The sequence below is a fragment of the Erythrolamprus reginae genome, chromosome 10 (assembly GCF_031021105.1).
Source record: "Erythrolamprus reginae isolate rEryReg1 chromosome 10, rEryReg1.hap1, whole genome shotgun sequence".
In the NCBI taxonomy this organism is placed as follows: domain Eukaryota; kingdom Metazoa; phylum Chordata; class Lepidosauria; order Squamata; family Dipsadidae; genus Erythrolamprus; species Erythrolamprus reginae.
The window spans coordinates 11,970,322-11,991,789 of NC_091959.1; the positions used below are offsets into that span (position 1 = coordinate 11,970,322).

At 42.6% G+C, this 21,468-nt stretch overlaps 1 protein-coding gene across 3 annotated transcripts in view; it reads left to right on the forward strand.

Moving 5' to 3' along the window:
* EFL1 (elongation factor like GTPase 1) overlaps positions 1-21,468 on the forward strand; it is an 85,946-nt gene that overhangs the window by 57,371 nt on the left and 7,107 nt on the right. For all 3 annotated transcript variants that reach the window (XM_070762034.1, XM_070762032.1, XM_070762033.1), the window contains exons 16-19: positions 7,200-7,331; positions 8,985-9,132; positions 10,648-11,645; positions 14,035-14,219. In XM_070762034.1, the coding sequence (XP_070618135.1) occupies positions 7,200-7,331; positions 8,985-9,132; positions 10,648-11,645; positions 14,035-14,219 (1,463 nt within the window). The remainder of the gene's footprint in view (positions 1-7,199; positions 7,332-8,984; positions 9,133-10,647; positions 11,646-14,034; positions 14,220-21,468) is intronic.

Below are 21,468 nucleotides of genomic sequence, written 5' to 3' on the forward strand. Positions count from 1 at the left end.
CACCTTTCCCACCCACCCCAAAAGAGGCTGAAAATTTGGGTGCATCTTATACTCTGAATGTAGCGTTTGATCATCTCAATTGGCATTTATTTACTAAAAACAATTAGAAGTGATGGACTTTGGAAATAACTTTGCCAGAATAATTAAAAATATTTATACACACCAGACTGCAAAAATTAATAATAATAATAATAATAATAATAATAATAATAATAATAATAATAATTTATTAGATTTGGATGCCGCCCCTCTCCGAAGACTCGGGGCGGCTCACAACACCAATTATTATAAACAGGGACTTCATTGCTTACTCCAGGAGTTTGATCCTGACCAGCTCAAGGTTGACTCAGCCTTCTATTCTTCCGAGGTGGGTAAAATGAGGACCCAAATTTTGGGGGGCCATATGCTGATTCTGCAAACCCCTTAGAGAAGGCTGTAAAGCACTGTGAAGCGGTATATAAGTCTATGTTCCATTGCTGTTAATGTTATATAGAAGAGTCTTGGACCGAGTTGTCAAAGCGTGGAACTCATTACCGGACTCCATAGTGTCATCCCCAAACCCCCAACACTTTACCCTTAGATTATCTACGGTTGACCTGTCCAGATTCCTAAGAGGTCAGTAAGGGGCGAGTACAAGTGCACTAGAGTGCCTTCCGTCCCGTATCCTATTGCTCTCCTATACCTTTCTTCTATTCCTATATCTCTTCTTCTATTCTTTCATTGATATGTTTTATTCCTATATCTTCTCTTCTATTTTTCTTAGATATATTTTACTATGAGTATCTCCTCTATAACCTTCATCATGCATTTTACTATGTGTATACCCACTAAAACCTTCATTATGTATTGGACAAAATGAATAAAAAAATAAAAAATAAAAAAAATCTTGACACTCTTCCCAAAGCAAAGATTATGTGTCCTACGAGAACAAGATTCCACCATGATCTGCTCAATGACTATATATTAGACATAAAAATGCTGGCGACCTACATGTGTAATGTCTATAAATGTCCATGTTAAATTCTACCTAACCATATAGTTCAGTTCTCTGGAAGGCTGTTAATGAATTATGTGAACACTTGTAAACCTGTTGTGTCTCTCACCTCTCTCTCTCTGCTTCTCTCACACATCCACTATTCTTCTATCCATTTCAGATTAGTGTTTATTTGATTGCAGGTAGCACTGCGTGAAGGAGGTTATCAACCGTTGGGGCATACTTTTTGTAAAAACATTTTGTGTGTTACACCTCCGTGGTTTTGGTTACATTTTTGTTTCGGTAAATAATACCATGGGTAGGATTCTGGTTCTGGACATCCGGTAGTGGAAAATTTGAGTAGTTCGGAGAACCGGCAAGTCCCACTTCTGGCTGCGCCCAGAGTGGGGAGGGAATGGAGATTTTGCAGTATCCTTCCCCCAGGAAGGGAATGGGGATTTTACAGTATCCTTGGAGTGGGGAGGGAATGGGGATTTTGCAATATCCTTCCTTTGGAGTGGGGAGGGAACAGAGATTTTACAGTACCCTTCCTCCAGGAGTGGGGACGGAATGGGGATGGCAATATCCTTCCCCCAAGAAGTGGGGAGAGAATGGAGATTTTGCATTATCCTTTCCCTGGAGTGGGGTAGGAAGCAGTATCCTTCCCCTGGAGTGTGCTGGAAACAGTATCCTTCCCCTGGAGTGGGGTAGGAAGCAGTATCCTTCCCCTGGAGTGGGGTAGGAAGCAGTATCCTTCCCTTGAAGTGGGGTAGGAAGCAGTATCCTTCCCCTGGAGTGGGGTAGGAAGCGGTATCCTTCCCCTGGAGTGGGGTAGGAAGCGGTATCCTTCCCCTGGAGTGGGGTAGGAAGCAGTATCCTTCCCCTGGAGTGGGGTAGGAAGCAGTATCCTTCCCCTGGAGTGTGCTGGAAGCAGTATCCTTCCCCTGGAGTGGGGTAGGAAGCAGTATCCTTCCCCTGGAGTGGGGTAGGAAGCAGTATCCTTCCCTTGAAGTGGGGTAGGAAGCAGTATCCTTCCCCTGGAGTGGGGTAGGAAGCAGTATCCTTCCCCTGGAGTGGGGTAGGAAGCGGTATCCTTCCCCTGGAGTGGGGTAGGAAGCAGTATCCTTCCCCCGGAGTGGGGTAGGAAGCAGTATCCTTCCCCTGCAGTGGGGTAGGAAGCAGTATCCTTCCCTTGGAGTGGGTAGGGAATTGAGATTTTACAGTATCCTTCCCCCAGGAAGTGGGGAGGGAATGGGGATTTGGCAATATCCTTCCGTTGCCACGCCCACCAAGCCATACCACGTCCACCAAGCCACGCCCACAGAACCGGTAAATTTTTAAAAAGTGGTTTTCACCACTGGGTTTCGCCATTCTCTGTTTTTTCTCATAGGCTTCATAGTAGAAGTTATAATTTTCGTACCACCAGTGAACCTAGGGAAAGACGGAGGTTGACTTTGTTTTCCTTTTTCGTTTTAACGGAAGAGCAAATGAGATACTTTTCGGTGGCTGGGAAAAGAAGCTGACATTTGCTTTGCAGGATTCCTCCTTTTGTCTTGGAGGAGATGCTGCCCGGCCTCTGTCTGCTTGTGGCTGATACATGACACTCTCCTCGCAAAGCTCTTCGTTTAGTCAGCAAAACTTTTAGCCAGACGTATTTAGCTTCGGAGGAGACTTCAGTGGCAGCAGGACGAGGAAACAAATTAGCCGGGCAGGTGTGAACCCTGGGTGATGCTGGGGTGCTTTTTGCTGGAAGGACAAAAGGGAAGGTTCCAGAACAGAATTGATAAAAGCAGGGGGTGTTTTATAGCAAGGTTTTCCTTGCTATATAAATATTATTAGCGGGGACACCGCATGGAACAGGACAGGAAGCTAAATCAATGTGACCTTTACAGTGGGACCTCTACTTACAAGCTTAATTCGTTGCGTGACCAGGTTCTTAAGTAGAAAAGTTTGTAAGAAGAAGCAATTTTTCCCATAGGGATCAATGTAAAAGCAAATAATGCATGTGATTGGGGAAACCACAGGGAGGGCGGAGGCCACGTTTCGTCCCAGGAGATTCCTAGAGAGGCCCCATGGAGGCTTCTCCCTGCCTTTTCTGGCCCTGTTTCCTGGCAGGAGATTCCTAGAGAGCCCCACGGAGGCTTTTCCCTGCCTTTTCTGGCCCTGTTTCCTGCCAGGAGATTCCTAGACAGGCTCCACGGAGGCTACTCCCTGCCTTTTCTGGCCCTGTTTCCTCTCAGGAGATTCCTAGAGAGGCCCCACGGAGGCTTCTCCCCACCTTTTCCAGCCCTGTTTCCTGCCAGGAGATTCCTAGGGAGGCCCCACAGAGGCTTCTCCCTGCCTTTTCTGGCCCTGTTTCCCGCCAGGAGATTCCTAGAGAGGCCCCACGGAGGCTTCTCCCTGCCTTTTCTGGCCCTGTTTCCTGCCAGGAGATTCCTAGAGAGGCCCCACGGAGGCTTCTCCCTGCCTTTTCTGGCCCTGTTTCCTGCCAGGAGATTCCTAGAGAGGCCCCACGGAGGCTTCTCCCTGCCTTTTCTGGCCCTGTTTCCTGCCAGGAGATTCCTAGAGAGGCCCCACGGAGGCTTCTCCCTGCCTTTTCCGGTTACAGTTTCAGAGATTCGGGTTTGTAAGTGGAAAATGGTTCTTGAGAAGAGGCAAAAAAATCTTGAACACCCAGTTCTTATCTAGAAAAGTTTGTAAGTAGAGGCATTCTTAAGTAGAGGTACGATTGTACATCAAATCTTAAAACACACTATGTCTAACCTTTCATTCTTAGATACATGTTTTGCCTTGTATCTGAACTGCAAGTCTGAGTTTCTGGTGGTTTTTTTTTATTATTTAAGTGTGGCACAGGCTGGTTTCCTGTGTTTTATAAATAGTAATTAGAAGCTTCAGATATGTGTGATAAATTTGTTTCAGCTATAATGGCAAATAAACAAGCCAAGGCGTAACAACAGGAATGCTCTTAAAATACACTGCTTTTTGGCAATTGCATCCACATTTTTATATTGAGACTTGAGTTGTGTATATACAGTATTTAATTTTACCCCATCCTTTAACCATCGCGAGCCGTGGTGGCGCAGTGATTAGAGTGCAGTACTGCGGGCTAATTTTGCTACTTGCTGATTGCTGGCTGCCTGCAATTTGGCAATTTGGATCTCACCAGGGTTCAGGTTGACTCAGCCTTCCATCCTTCCAAGGTGGGTAAAACGAGGACCCAGATTGTTGGGGGTAAGATGCTGACTCTATAAACTGCTTAGAGAGGGCTGTAAAGCACTGTGAAGCAGTATATACCCTGTTTCCCCCCCAAATAACTCATCCAAATTAGGCTTTTGAGTGCATAGCTATAAGGCCAAGCGCTTATTTCAGGGTTCAAAAAAGATATACTGCTAAAAAAAAATAAAGGGAACACTTAACACAATATAACTTTAAGTAAATCAAACTTCTGTGAAATCAAACTCCACTTAGGAAGCAACAACAGATTTAAACTTAATATTAACCGCTCCAAACTTGACTGTAAAAAATATGACTTCAGTAACCGAGTTGTCGAAGCGTGGAACTCATTACCATACCATAGGACTCCATAGTGTCATCACCAAACCCCCAACACTTTACCCTTAGATTATCTACGGTTGACCTATCCAGATTCCTAAAAGGTCAGTAAGGGGCGAGTACAAGTGCACTAGAGTGCCTTCCGTCCCCTGTCCTATTGCTCTCCTATATCTCCTATACCTTTCTTCTATTCCTATATCTCTTCTTCTATTCTTTCATTGATATGTTCTATTCCTATATCTTCTTTTCTATTATTTCTTAGATATATTTTACTATGAGTATCTCCTCTATAACCTTCATCATGTATTTTACTATGTGTATATAGATATATACCCACTAAAACCCTCATTGTGTATTGGACAAAACAAACAAACAAACAAACAAACAAACATGTTGTCGTCACATTCAACTTTGTACAGAACAAAGTATTCAAAGAGAATATTTCATTCATTCAAATCTAGGATGTGTTCTTTGAGTGTTCCTTTTAATTTTTTGAGCAGTGTATATAAGACAGGGTCTTATTTTGGGAGAAACACAGTAAGTCTAAGTGCTGTTGTTATGGTGCTATTGCTATCTCCATCCACCTACTTGGTTTTTTCATTGGCCAAATAGGAATAGACCGGCTTTGCCATCCAATACACTGCTGTAGGCTTTGTTCTCCTGTCCTTTGTTCCTTTTCAATGGATGTATTTTGTTATTCTCAGGCTGTGAATATAATGCAAGACACTTACATGTTCTCATCTCCAGATCGAGAAATATTTAACAGCCATACCCCCCAAAAAAAGAGAGAATTATTGTTGTGAGCCGCCCCCAGTCTACAGAGAGGGGCGGCATACAAATCTAATAAATAAATAAAATAAATAAATAAAATTTAAGTGCAAATTGTCTTTTTTAAAACAATTCACCAAATAAAGCAAACACAAGAAATAAACCTAAGTAAATGGAGAAACTGGTTAAAACTAAACTCTTATGAATCTCAATTTCTCTCTCTCTCTCGTTTGACAATTAGTGTAATTAAAGAAAAAAAAAAAAACTTGATCCTGATGTAGCCAGAATAAGAAAACAGAAATTCTTTTGTTGCAAAAGAATCATGTCAATAAACTTTGTTTTGGAGCACTTGCCATTATAATTAGACAGCATGACACACGAGTCTTATTAATAACATCCAGTAATGACAAGCGTGTTTGAGTTGTTCCCATTGTTCTCTTTCCTGCCATCTGTTCCTACACCCACAGTAGCGAAGACTTTTTAATCTGAAAATTGAAAAACAAAAAGGTAATTTACTGGCTGTTCATGCTGTTGTTGGTGGCCTTGAAGTTATTTTCCAATTTCCACTTTGGTTAATTTTTACAGCATTTTAAATAGCTTTATTAAACTTAAAATGCCATTCTTATAGGCGGTGCTTGGTACCATCCAATTATTGCTGGTAGTTCATACTTGATACGTCGGTGTCAAATATAATAAGGAGGATAATAACAAGGATAATAACTGTGATAAACTCATCCAGGGGAAAAAACCGTGCACACCAAGACACTGTTTACAAAAGGAAGCCTTAGGCTTTGAGAATAATAAGTTCAGGTCTTAGGAAATTCAACTTTAATTATCTGACTGCTTGTTTCGCAATAAAATATAAGGAGAAGCTGAAAAATTTGTTCTCACTTGTTGGCATTATCCTAAAACGTAATGTTTCTAGGCTTGTTCCATTTCATTTTAAACTGCCTGGAGAGCAAATATTTTCAATACATCTCAGATACGAAGGACATGGCTACAATAGTGAAAACTGAAGGTGTCTTTGGTCTAAGGCGCTTGGATATATGTTTTTCTACCATAATAACTCAGTCCAGATTTTATTTATTTATTTCGTTTATTTATTTTGTTTATTGCAGTTATATGTCACGGATTCTGAGCGGCTAACAATTGGAATAAATACAACAACAGTAAAAACAGTTAAAATCTAATAATAAAAGTCAATAATAACAGTAATATAAAAAACATACATACTTGCAATCAGCCTAATTCTTGGTCTGCTGGAAAAGCCAGGTCTTAACGGCTTTCCGGAAGACCGGTAGGGTGGAGATAATGCGGATCTCTGGAGGCAGTTGGTTCCAAAGAGTCGGAGCCGCCACAGAGAAGGCTCTTCCCCGAGGTCCTGCAAACTGACATTGCTTGGCGGACGGGACCTGGACAAGGCCAACTCTGTGGGCCCTTAATGGCTGCAGCGAGGTATGAGGGAGGAGGCAGTTTCGTAAATAGTCTGGCCCTGAGCCATTTAGGACTTTAAAGGTGATAACCAACTCCTTGTGTTTAGGGACCGACTGGCAACCAATGCAGTGCGTAAAGTTGGAGTAATACAGGCGTACCTTGATACACCCGCTATTGCCTGCACTGCTGCATTCTGCACCAGCTGAAGTCTCCGAACGCTCTTCAAGGGTAGCCCCATGTAGAGTGCATTGCAATAGTCAAGACAGATACTGCAAAATCCCCATTCCCTCCCCACTCTGGGGCCAGCCAGAGGTGGTATTTGCCGGTTCTCTGAACTACTCAAAATTTCCACTACCGGTTCTCCAGAATGTGCCCTGTCTTGTTTTTATTTTAATGTTTTTCCATCGTCTTTAGCGAGGAAAGCGATATTGATTCAATGTGTATTTTGAATTTCCGTTTTGTTGCATTTCAGGAATAGGTGGCTTGCAAGAGTTCGTTTTGAAATCAGCAACGTTGTCCTCCTCGCCGGCTTGCCCACCATTTAACCCGCTCAACTTTGAAGCAACGCCGATCGTACGAGTGGCCGTGGAGCCTAAGCACCCAAGTAATTTTTTAATAGCTGTTTATCTGTTTATCTATTTACTTATTTATCTATTTATCTTTTTACTTATTTATCTATTTACTTATTTATCTATTTATTTACTTATTTATCTATTTATCTATTTATTTACTTATTTATCTATTTATCTATTTATTTTTAGGGGTGTGCTAGCTTCCAATCAGGGTGGATAAAAATCGATGATTTTTTAATTTTTTTTAAAAAAATCATCAATTTTTATCCACCTTAATTAGAAGCTAGTTATCTATTTACTTATTTATCTATTTATCTATTTATTTTTAGGGGTGTGCTAGCTTCCAATCAGGGTGAATAAAAATCGATGATTGTTTAATTTTTTTTTTTAAATCATCGATTTTTATCCACCTTAATTAGAAGCTAGCACACATCTATATAAAATAAATGAAAATATTCATAATATAAATAAATAAATAAATAAAATTATTAATTTATCTTAAATAGAAAACTATCTTTAGATAGATTTTTTTACTCCAAAAGTATTTTGTTAAAATAAAATGGTTAAAAATAATAATAATTTATTTAATTGTTTTATTTATTTGTTTTTATTTAAAGGTGCGCTAGCTTCCAATCAGGGTAGATAAAAATTGATGATTGTTACATTATTTAAAAAAAATCATTGATTTTCTCCACCCTCCTTGGAAGCCAGCGGACCTCTTAAAAAAAAAGTCCGGAAGTATGGGGAAAAAAATTGTGCTTCTACAACTGGGGTAAGAAATCAGGAAGATCCCCTTGAGATCTAGAGCACTCATTCTTGTTGTGGTTAGCTCTGGCCCAGCTCCTGCCCCAAGGACTGTGGATGTGGGGGAGACATCCACATGCTGCAGGCCTGTTTTGCCCCCGTTGGAATCTGCTGATGAAGGCTCCTCTGACCAAGAAGACATGAGTGACAGGGAGGAGGAGAGTGTGGCAGACAGCTCAGAAGGAGATCAATTATCTAGCTCCTCCTTGGATTCAGAACAAGAGTTAATGATACAGCCACGCATGCAGAGAGCGATGCATAGGCAACAACAACTGAGAGATTATTATCAAAGAAAATGAGGCCACCTGTGGTTGGGTGGGGCTGTGGTAATTAGTGAGGCAGCTATAAATAGCAGCCTGTGGATTTGGCCATTGTGGAGGATTATCTGATCCTTGTGTTTCGTGCCCGCCTTGCTGACTTTGACCTTTGTGTGCTGATTTTTCCCCACTTTGAAACTAAACCAGAGCAAAGTGTGTTTCACTTTGTGAAAGAAGAAGGACTGTGAATTGCCTCACAGCTGCAAGCTAAGTATCTCAGAACTGATAAGGGACTTGTACAAATTACCAGTTTGTTTGGAGACGAGTGCTCTTTGCTATACAAAAAGAGGGCTTAGTCTATTTGAATTTTTGGTATAAAGAACATTGTTTTGAATTTTCAAACGTGTGTGTGTCTGAAATTTGTGCCTGTGAATTTTTGGGAGGAGTCTACCAGAGAGCCCGACAGAACAATTCTAAAGGAGGGTCATGGATTTGACATGAATCTGAACTTAGAATAAAAGATTTCGCTCTCCTGTTCCGCAGCCCTCTTGTTATATTGCACGATTCTTTGAAGCAAGGTGTTTCTAAGCAGTGTAGCTTTTAAACATGCTTTTGACTTTCCAGGTGAGATGCCTCGGTTGGTTAAAGGAATGAAGCTTTTAAACCAGGCTGATCCCTGTGTGCAGATTTTGATCCAAGAGACCGGCGAGCACGTCTTAATTACCGCAGGAGAAGTCCATCTTCAGCGCTGCTTGGATGACTTGAAGGAAAGGTGGGTTAAGGAGAAAAAATATTAACACGAAAGGAAATGGCTTTCATGCAACATTATTAAGGACTGAAGTCTTCAAACCTGGCAACTTTAAGACTTGTGGAATTCAACTCCCGGAATGCTGCAACCAGCATAGCATAGCATAACATAGCATAGCATAGCATAGCTGGCTGGAGACTTCTGGGAGTTTGAATCCACAAGTCTTAACGTTGCCAAGTTTCAAAACTCTTGATTAAGGAAGTTAGACTCATAATAAACACTGTCAGACTTTCTACTAAATCTGCACTTCTATTCTACTAGTTTTTCTCATCATTCCTATCACCCATTTCCTCCCATGTTGACTGTATGATTGTAACTTGTTGCCTATATCCTAAGATTTTTATTAATATTGCTTCTTCATTGCTTATTTGACCCCTATAAAAATCGTTAAGTGTTGTACCACATGATTCTTGACAAATGTATATTTTATTTTATTTTATGTACGCTGAGAGCATATGCAAATTCCTTGTGTGTCCAATCACGCTTGGCCAATAAAAATTCTATTCTATTCTATTCTATTCTATTCTAATAATAACTGTATGCCAGGGTAAAAACAGAAACCTGGTGTATTCAGTGTCATCCTCATAGAAGAAAGTGTGATGGCCAAGTGTAATTAGACACACAAGGAATTTGTCATTGGTGCATATGCTCTCGGTGTACATGAAACAGTACATACATACATACTGCAGATTGAAAATTCAAAATAACCTTCCAATATCCTGAGAGACCAGAAAGCCAAGCTAGTGGTAATTATTAGCCTCACATGCAATAAAATGTCTTTTCTTTGTGCCCAAATTTATAAAATTGACCACTTTCTTAGAGGCTAGTGCTCCCTTGATGGCACAGTGGGTGTTTTGCTAAGAAAGCAGGAAAGAAATATTTCAGTACAATTACCCAGAAATTTTATGTTGGGATCAAGTGATTATTTATTTATTTATTCATTCATTCATTCATTCATTCATTCATTCATTCATTCATTCATTTATTAGATTTGTATGCTGTCCCTCTCCGTACACTAGGGGCGGCTAACAACAGTAATAAAACAACATATAACAAATCTAATATTTAAAATAACTAAAAACCCTTATTAAAAACCAAACATACACACAAATATACCATGCATAAATTGTATAGGCCTGGGGGGAATGAATATCTCAATTCCCCCATGCCTGACGACAGAGGTGGGTTTTGAGAAGCTTACGAAAGGCAAGGAGGGTGGGGGCAATTCTGATCTCTGGGGGGAGCTGATTCCAGAGGGTCGGGGCCACCACAGAGAGGGCTCTTCCCCTGGGTTCCATCAAACGACATTGTTTAGTCGACGGGACCTGGAGAAGGCCAACTTTGGTCAACTGGTCACTAGGATTCGTGCGGCAGAAGGCGGTCCCGTAGATAATGATAACTTACCAGTGGATTTAAACTTGTTGTCAGACCTGTCTCGAAGTTGGTTTGTTTTTGTTTTTTTGTTTTGGCTCTCCATAGGTTTGCCAGGATAGAAATCAGCGTCTCCAAGCCCATCATCCCCTTCCGAGAAACCATCACAAGACCCCCCAAAGTGGATATGGTGAACGAAGAAATCGGAAGGCAGCAGAAAGTTGCTGTCATCCACCAGAGCAAAGAGGAGCAGAATAAAATCCCCGAAGGGGTGCAAGTGGATTCCGACGGGCTCATAACCATATCCACGCCCAACAAATACGCCACCCTTAGCGTACGAGCGACGCCGTTGCCGGACGGAGTAGCCCAGCTGCTGGAGGAAAACAGCGAATTGATTCGAACCATGGAGCTGCTTACCTCCTCCCTCAACGAAGGCAAGAAAGCAGAGGAGATGAACCAAAGGACGCTCGGACGGATACAGGAATTCAAACAGAAACTGGAACGAAACCTGCAGGGCTGGAAGTGGAGGAACGTCGTGGACGGGATCTGCTCCTTCGGCCCTCGGAAATGCGGACCTAACATCTTACTGAACAGGTGCGAAGGCTACAAGAAGTCTGTCTGGCAGTGCCTCGAAGGCGTCAAGCCAACCAAAGAAGCCAGCCTGTATCGGGATTTCGACAACAGCATCCTCAGCGGCTTTCAGCTGGCGACGCTCTCTGGACCGATGTGTGACGAACCGCTGATGGGCGTCTGCTTTTCGGTGGAGAAGTGGGACATGAGCAGATTTGCGGAGCAGATGTCGCTCAAGAGGCAGGATTCGGAGGAGGGGAAGGGGACGGAAGAGGCCGGAGGTGAAGAGGAAGCTCCCTCGAGGACGGAGACCGAACCCGTTTCTAAAAACGAACCGCAAGAGGACGAGCGGTGTAGCCTAAAATCCCTAAACAAGCGCAAAGCGGAGGTGTTGAATGCCGACTGCTACGGCCCTTTCTCAGGCCAACTGATTGCGACGATGAAGGAAGCATGCCGCTACGCCATGCAGGTCAAGCCCCAGAGGCTGATGGCCGCCATGTACACCTGTGAAATCATGGCCACAGCGGAAGTCCTAGGTAAAGAAAAGACCAAAAATGAAACCAGTATAAAGAGAGTGACAAGTTGTCCTCGATTTACGTCCACAATTCTGTTGCTAAGTGAGACACTTTTAAGTGAGCTCTTTTCCCATATTACAACTGTTTTCTTGCTGCGGTTATTAAGTGAATTGCCACAGTTGTTAAGTCGGTAACACGGTTGTTAAGTGAATCTGGCTTCCCCATTAACTTTGTTCGTCAGAAAGGTCGCAAAATAGGATCATGTGACCTTGATGATCTTGAGTCCTCGGAGAGAGGCGGCCTATCAATCCAGTTAAATCAATAATAGATAAATAAAAAAATTTTTGCTTTGCGTAATGTCTCTGAAACACGGTCACTTTAAGATCAATGGGTTTCAGTTCCCGACATTTGCATTTTCTGAGAAGGTTATTTATCTTTTTAAGGTACAGTGACACCTCATCTTACAAACGCCTCGTTATACAAACTTTTCAAGATGCAAACCCGGGGTTTAAGATTTTTTTGCCTCTTCTTACAAACTATCTTCACCTTACAAACCTACCGCCGCCGCTGGGATGCCCCACCTCTGGACTTCCATTGCCAGGGAAGCACCCATTTATGTGCTGCTGGGATTCCCCTGAGGCTCCCCTCCATGGGAAACCCCACCTCTAGACTTCTGTGTTTTTGTAATGCTGCTGGGGAATCCCAGCAGTGCAAAAACGGGCGCTTCGCGAGCAACAAAAGTCCGGAGGTGGGGTTTCCCAGCGAGGGGAACCTCAATGAAATCGCAGCATCGCAAAAACACAGAGGTCCACAGGTGGGGCAAAAGGCAAAAGGGGTGAATTTTGGGCTTGCACGCATTAATCACTTTTCCATTGATTCCTATGGGAAACATTGTTTCGTCTTACAAACTTCTCACCGTAAGAACCTCGTCCCGGAACCAATTAAGTTTGTAAGACAAGGTATCACTGTATTAGAACTGGGAAAAAAAACGATAATTTGATAAGTGACAATGTGTAGAGCAACATTCCCCAACCTAGTTCCTTTTCAAATATTTTGGGCCATTGTGCCTAAAATTGCCAGGAACTGACTGATTACCATTTGAGTAGATCTGGATGGTGGCGAACTGATTTTAATTAATTCAATTTGGTACGGCCGCCCACTCCCTCCCCCCCCCCAAAAAAATCAATTAGTGAAGGATGATTATGTGAGTTATTTTTATTTAACTTCCCAAATTCAATTCAATTTATTAGATTTGTATGCCGCCCCTCTCCGAAGACTTGCTATTAGATGTTATAGGGCAGTGACGGCAATCCTTTTTTGGTTCGCATGTCAAAAGGGGTTTATGGGGGGTGCGCTAGCACGCGCGCATGTGCCCTCACCCCTTCCATCCATCCCACGCATGTGCCCCATTGTGTGATTGCGAAGGTTGTGATGTTTGATGTTTGTACATTTGCTCTAACCCTGAGCATTTTACCACCTCCTGCTTTTATAATAACAACAACATAGTTGGAAGGGACCTTGGAGGTCTTCTAGTCCAACCCCCTGCTTAGGAAGGAAACCCTACACTACTTCAGACAGATGGTTATCCAATATCTGCTTAAAAACTTCCAGTGTTGGGGCATTCACAACCTCTAGTGGCAGGCTGTTCCACTGATCAACAGTTCTGACTGTCGGGAAATTTCTCCTTATTTTCTACATACTGGAGGATAGCTTGCCACGAATACTATTTCTTGATACTTTGCTTCTTTTGCCATATGACAAAAAGATATTGACAAAATTGAACGGGTCCGAAGACGGGCTACAAGAATGGTGGAAGGTCTTAAGCATAAAACGTATCAGGAAAGACTTCATGAACTCAATCTGTATAGTCTGGAGGACAGAAGGAAAAGGGGGGACATGATCGAAACATTTAAATATGTTAAAGGGTTAAATAGGTTTCAGGAGGGAAGTGTTTTTAACAGGAAAGTGAACACAAGAACAAGGGGACACAATCTGAAGTTAGTTGGGGGAAAGATCAAAGGCAACATGAGAAAATATTATTTTACTGAAAGAGTAATAGATCCTTGGAACAAACTTCCAGCAGACGGGGTTGGTAAATCCACAGTAACTGAATTTAAACATGTCTGGGATAAACATACTGTATATCCATTGTAAGATAAAATACAGGAAATAGTATAAGGGCAGACTAGATGGACCATGAGGTCTTTTTCTGCCGTCAGTCTTCTATGTTTCTATGTATTGATTAGATTTCCTAATTCGGTAAATATATTTTCGGAGCACCTTTTCTCTCCCTAAAAGAGGCTGAAAGATTTGGGTGCGTCTTATACTCTGAATGTAGCTTTGAATATCTCTGAATGGGCAAATCCTTGGTGGGAGGGCCAATGAATTAATATCACCCCTGTTTTGGCAGGCCGTGTTTATGCCGTCCTGTCCAAGCGAGTCGGCCGAGTATTGCAAGAGGAGATGAAGGAAGGGACGGACATCTTTATCATCAAGGCATTATTGCCAGTAGCGGAGAGTTTTGGCTTTGCTGATGAAATCAGGAAGAGAACAAGCGGCCTGGCCAGCCCGCAATTGATCTTCAGTCACTGGGAGGTAAATTTTCGTTTCACCCTCTTTGTCAATCAATCCAAGATGTTCTAGGGTTGCATAAATAAAAGGGAGAGGAAGGACCGTGAAGGGTGGTCAGGATTTAAAAAATTTGCTATTATATGTTATAGAAGAGTGACAGCGATCCTTTTTCGGTTCGCATGTCAAAAGGGGTTTGTGGAGGGTGCGCTAGCATGCGCGCATGTGCCCACACCCCTTCCCTCCACCCCATGCATGCGCCCCTCTTGTAATGCCCCCCGCGCATGCGCACAGGTCTTTCTGAAACCTGGTTGAGGGGGGAACTACTGACCCCCTCAGAGAGGGTCCGCAACTTGGGCGTCCTCCTCGATCCACAGCTCACATTAGAGAAACACCTTTTGGCTGTGGCGAGGGGGGTGTTTGCCCAGGTTCGCCTTGTGCACCAGTTGCGGCCCTACTTGGACCGGGAGTCACTGCTCATGGTCACTCATGCCCTCATCACCTCGAGGCTCGACTACTGTAATGCTCTCTACATGGGGCTACCTTTGAAAAGTGTTCGGAAACTTCAGGTCGTGCAGAATGCAGCTGCGAGAGCAATCATGGGCTTCCCTAAATATGCCCATGTTACACCAACACTCCGCAGTCTGCACTGGTTACCGATCAGTTTCTGGTCACAATTCAAAGTGTTGGTTATGACCTTTAAAGCCCTTCATGGCACCGGACCAGACTATCTCAGGGACCGCCTTCTGCTGCACGAATCGCAGTGACCAGTTAGGTCCCACAGAGTGGGTCTTCTCCGGGTCCCGTCAACTAAACCATGTCGCTTGGCGGGACCCAGGGGAAGAGCCTTCTCTGTGGCGGCCCCGACCCTCTGGAACCAACTCCCCCCAGAGATTAGAATTGCTCCCACCCTCCTTGCCTTTCGTAAGCTTCTTAAAACCCACCTCTGCCGCCAGGCATGGGGGAACTGAGATACTCTTTCCCCCTAGGCCTTTACAATTTTATGCATGGTATTTCTGTATATATGTTTGGTTTTATAATAAGGGTTTTTAACTATTTTAATATTGGATTGTTATATGCTATTTTTGTTACTGTTGTTAGCCACCCCGAGTCTATGGAGAGGGGCGGCATACAAATCCAATAAAATCATAAATCATAAATCAATCATAAAACACACTTCTGATTTGCTGTTTTTTGCATTCCAGAGGGTTCACAAAGCTCCGGATGGCAAAAAACCAGCATAACGGCAAACCAGAAGTGTGGTTTTCCGAACTTTTGGTTTGTCCGTTGGGGGATTTTTTGGCCTCTGGGGCTTCAGAGAAGCTTCCCTGAAGTTTGCGGAGGGCGAAACGGCTTTTCCCAAGTCCAAAAATCAGCTGTCCAGCACACACATGTACAGTGATCCCTCGTTTTTTGCGGGGGATGCGTTCCAAGACCACCCATGAAAAACAAATTTCCGTGAAGTAGAGGAAAAAATATTTTTAATGTATTTAACGAGTTTTTGGACTTTTAAAACCCACCCTTTGCATTAAACAGTCATTCTATAATCTTTCTCAGCTGGTACTACATGCGATATCCTACCAGTTTCTTTAATAGAGTACAGTAGTACTGTGTAGAAGAATTTTATGAAGTTTTAATGGATTTAAATTTTTCAATGGATTTAAGCCCCCCTTGAAAACCAGTGAAGTAGCGAATCCGCAAAAGATGAACCGTGAAGTAGCGAGGGATTACTGTACACTGGAGCTGAAACATGGTAGTCTCGCGTGCCCTCCGATATTGCTCCGCGTGCCATAGTTTCCCCATCACGATTAATTCTATAATTGTCAGATCTGCCATAGCTTAAAGTGAAACCTCTTCTGGCCGAAACCGGGACCGCCTTCTGCCACACGAATCCCAGCGACCAGTTAGGTCCCACAGAGTTGGCCTTCTCCGGGTCCCGTCAACTAAACAATGTTGTTTGGCGGGACCCAGGGGAAGAGCCTTCTCTGTGGCGGCCCCGACCCTTTGGAACCAACTCCCCCCAGATATCAGAGTTGCCCCCACCCTCCTAGCCTTTCGTAAGCTCCTTAAAACCCACCTCTGTCGTCAGGCATGGGGGAATTGACATTTTCCCTCCCCCTAGCCTTATAAAATTTATGTATGGTATGTCTGTATGTATGATTGGTTTCTAAATTGGGGTTTTATAAATTAATTAAATATTAGATTTGTTACATTGTATCATTATTGCTGTGAGCCGCCCCGAGTCTGCGGAGAGGGGTGGCATACAAATCTGATAAATAGAGATAGATAGATAGATAGATAGATAGATAGATAGATAGATAGATAGATAGATAGATAGATAGATAGATAGATAGATAGATAGATAGAAATGATCCTTGGCTCCATTGCTTGAGGACGGTATAGTTTGATTAGAAAGTGTATTGCAATAACGCAAAGCCAGAACTGAGAATCACCCTCCAAAACTCCCAAGTTCTACTCTTCTCCTTTTCTCTCCCTTCACTGTCTCTCATCGCCCACCCTGTGCAACCAATTAGGTTCAAACAAGATGATTTTTATAACAGCCAGTCCATGCATGCTCCCTCTTTCCTCTAGCTGGGTGACCTTGAAGCAGCATCTAGAGGAGATAACAGCATATTCTTTACTTTCCCCAAGCATTCCCTCCCCTCCGTTTCATGTCTTAGCAGTAAAGCACACGCAAGCATAAGGTGGGAGCTCACCGACTGTCCTATTTCATGAGTTTCGCCTGGTGTAGATCTCATCACGGAGACGTCCTTCCTGGAGTCCACGTTTCAGCCGGCCAGGAAGGACATCTTTGGAAGGTCAAAGCTCCCTCCATGGAATTCCCTATTGGGATTCCCCACCTCCGTTTGAGCCTCCCGACCGGCTGATAGCTCCGCAGCTCTTCTGGCAAGGTGACAGCCGGGCGGCGGAGCTTCTCGGCGGCCACCCAAACGCTGCACCCGAACTTTTGCCGAACTTCCCGGTTTGGCATTTGGGGGAACGCAGAGAAGCCACCCGGCTGTTTCAAAAGGCGACAGCTGGGCAGCAGCGCTTCTCGGCGGCCTTACGAACCCGAACCCGAACTTTTGCCGAACTTCTGGGTTCGGCGTTCGGGCGGCGGGTTCGTAAGGCGAAAAAAGTTTGTAAGAAGAGACAAAATTTTTCCGAACCCCGGGTTCGTATCTCGAAAAGTTCGTATGACGAGGGGTTTGTATCACGAGGTACTACTGTATTATTTTACTGAAAGAGTAGTAGATGCTTGGAACAAACTTCCAGCAAACGTGATCGGTAAATCCACAGTAACTGAATTTAAACATGGCTGGGATGAACATAGATCCATCCTAAGATAAAATACAGGAAGTAGTATAAGGGCAGACTAGATGCACCAGGAGGTCTTTCTCTGCCATCAATCTTCTATGTTTCTATATTTCTATTGCCAAGTTCTCCTGTTATTTCTTTCCACTAAGTATAGAAATAAGGCTTCCATTGAGAAAGATTGGCTTCCATTTTCCTCCAGAAATCCATTCCTTTCTTTGTATGGTTGACCAAATGAAAAGAAAGCAGAATCGAAATATTTTCCTTCCTTATCTCTTTTCAATAAAACGTAATTGTTTTGTGGAATGGATTGTCAATAGATTTACAACAGAGAAAAGGAATCCTTCACTACCCCAATCAAAATTAGCTTGACGAACTAAACAGCCCCAAAGCGTGCTGAGGATGGATTAGATCAATTTCAAAAGATAATTGTACAACGTAACCAAAGATATTGTGATAGAGCTAAAGAAGAGCTGCCTTTAGTCAAAATTAGGAGTCTGGTGGCATGCTTTCCAACGGAAAAACATTTTATTAAAAGCTATAAACTGTCATGAATTACAGCTTGCTTCATCAAATGCTTGGAATGGCTAAACTGATGTAGGATTTAAATTTGAATGAGATGAAGGGAGGGCAAAACAGGTTGATTATGCAGAGGTAGGTTACCTGTGGCACAGCTTATAAGTACCGTCTCAATTAACAGTTGTAAAAGGATTAAAACACATTGTCTTCTGTGATGTTTAAATAGAATTTGCCCTGTTAGTCAACTTCCATAGCTTTTATCAAAATCCTTATTGATAGAACTCTGAGCTCCAAAAAGGATTGCTGGTAGTTAGTCAATAAATTAACTAGCCAGCAATGCTTGGTGAAGTTATCCTGTTTAAAAGATTTTTTTTTTAAAGACTTTATAGACTACAATGATATAAACTTTTCGAGATACGAACCGTGTGTTCAAGATTTTTTTGCCTCTACTCACGAACCATTTTCTACTTATGAACCCTTGCTTCTTTCTCGACTGCTGCTGCGAGCTTTCCGCAGCCGCCCCATTTCACTGCCACTTTCCCCTCTCGTCCTCTGCTTCCTCTGCTCCCCACAGCCGCCCCACCTTGCTGCTAAATTTACCCCTCCAGACGCTTCCTTAGCTGCCCCAAATCACTTCAAAATTCACAAATCCAAACGCTTCCTTCGCTGCCCCAAAACACTTCAAAATTCACCTCTCCAGATGCTTCCTTCACTGCCCCAAAATGCTTCAAAATTTACTTCTCCAGACACTTCCTTCACTGCAACCGCCCCATCTCGCTGCCAAAATCACCCCTCCAGATGCTTCCCATGCTGCCCCAAATTGCTCCCCAAATTACCCCTCCAGATGCTTCTTTCGCTGCCCCAAATCCCTTCAAAATTCACATCTCCAGACGCTTCTTCGCTGCCCCCAAACGCTTCAAAATTCACTCCTCCAAGTGTTTGGATGGGTGAATTTTGAAGAGTTTTGGGGCAGCGAAGGAAGCTTTTGGATGGGGGAATTTTGAAGCATTTTGGGGCAGTGAAGGAAGCTTTTGGATGGGGGAATTTTGAAGCATTTTGGGGCAGTGAAGGAAGCTTTTGGATGGGTGAATTTTGAAGAGTTTTGGGGCAGCGAAGGAAGCGTCTGGAGATGTGAATTTTGAAGCGTTTTGGGGCAGCAAAGGAAGCTTTTGGATGGGGGAATTTTGAAGCATTTTGGGGCAGTGAAGGAAGCGTTTGGATGGGTGAATTTTGAAGTGTTTTGGGGCAGCGAAGGAAGTGTTTGAGGAGTTAAATTTTTAAGGGATTTGGGGCAGCAAAGGAAGCTTTTGGATGGGTGAATTTTGAAGCGTTTTGGGGCAGCGAAGGAAGCGTCTGGAGAGGTGAATTTTGAAGCGTTTTGGGGCAGCAAAGGAAACGTCTTGAGGGGTGATTTTGGAAGCAATTTGGGACAGACACTTCCTTCACTGCCCATCTCCACTCGTTTGCCTTCGTTAGGACCTCCATTCCTCGCTTCTCCTCGCTGCCTGTTTCCACTCCGTTTGCCTTCGCTTTGTCCGCCTGCTGCTTTTTTTTAAAGCCTTAAAGTTTTGGATTTTCCTAATAGCTTTGCACGCATTATTCCCTTCTACATTGATTCCTATGGAAAAAATTGCTTCTACTTACGAACGTTTCTACTTAAGAACCTGATCACGGAACGAATTAAGTTTGTAAGTAGAGGTATATCTAAATGCCAAAATAGATACAGTAAATTCTAAAGCCTCTTTGCGGGATGACCAGAGCAATAAAATAAATGGATTGCATACAATTCCCCCAGTTTTCTTCCTCTTAATCATTCTTAAACTGTATTTTTCTCAAACCATGTAATTTACAATCAAGAAGTTTCTGAGTGGAAGATCTTGTAAGGAACAAAGAAGGATAGAATGACACCCGTTTACTAAGATGGAGTACATTTGTAATCTCTCTGTCTCTCTCTGTCTCTCTCTGTTTCTCTCTCTCTGTGTCTGTCTGTCTGTCTGTCTGTCTGTCTCTCTCTCTCTCTGTCTCTCTCTCTCTCTCTCTCTTTGAGCCTGTGTGGAAAAAATAGAGGCATAGGTGCAAAATAATTCTTCTCAGATAGCTTGTAGCTCTGCCTGTATTAATAAAGAATGTCTTCCTAAGATCCTTGTATCAGACTGTTTATTTTTATTTATTTATGTCCAATACACAATGAGGATTTTAGTGGGTATATATCTATAGTAAAATACATGATGAAGGTTATAGAGGAGATACTCATAGTAAAATATATCTAAGAAATAATAGAAAAGAAGGTATAGTAATAGAACATATCAATGAAAGAATAGAAGAAGAGATATAGGTATAGAAGAAAGGTGTAGGAGATATAGGAGAGCAATAGGACAGGGGACGGAAGGCACTCTAGTGCACTTGTACTCGCCCCTTACTGACCTCTTAGGAATCTGGATAGGTCAACCATAGATAATCTAAGGGTAAAGTGTTGGGGGTTTGGGGATGACACTATGGAGTCCGGTAATGAGTTCCACGCTTCGACAACTCGGTAACTGAAGTCATATTTTTTACAGTCAAGTTTGGAGCGGTTAATATTAAGTTTAAATCGGTTGTGTGCTCTTATGTTGTTGTGGTTGAAGCTGAAGTAGTCGCTGACAGGCAGGACATTGCAGCATATGATCTTGTGGGCAATGCTTAGATCTTGTTTAAGGTGTATTAGTTCTAAACTTTCTAGGCCCAGGATTGAAAGTCTAGTCTCGTAGGGTATTCTATTTCGAGTGGAGGAGTGAAGGGCTCTTCTGGTGAAGTATCTTTGGACATTTTCAAGGGTGTTAATGTCTGAGATGGATATGGGTTTCAAACAGATGAGCTGTATTCGAGGATGGGTCTGGCAAAAGTTTTGTAAGCTCTGATAAGTAGTGTGAGATTGCCAGAGCAGAAGCTACGTAGGATTACTTCGATTTTCCTGAGCATAATTTTAAAATTCAGGATATGTCACCCACTTCTGCTCTGACATTCTTAAATGATTGGCTGAAGCTCACCCAGTTAATTTTCACAGCTAAAACAAGACTAGAACTCACTCGCTCTTGATGATTGACCCAAAATCAGCCCCCTCTGTCTTCCATTCCTAAGGAAGTACTAGAACTCATTGTCTCCTGGTTTTAAGCCTGGTGACTTAACCACTAGACCAAACAAAAGAATATAGTTATATTTGTCATAGATGGCAACATAACATAATGACGAGTAACAATAAAGTTAAAATACACAGGGCAAAAAACCCAAGGAAGCTTCCCAATAAAATTTTGATTAAAATTTAACTCTCTTAGATATTTACATTTCATTGCAATATTAGTAAATTTTAGGAATAATGTAAGTCATCTTAAAACAACTACTAAGCCCCCAAAGCTAAAAATCAACCTATTCCCTTTGTAAGTTTAAAAGATGATAAAATAAAAAC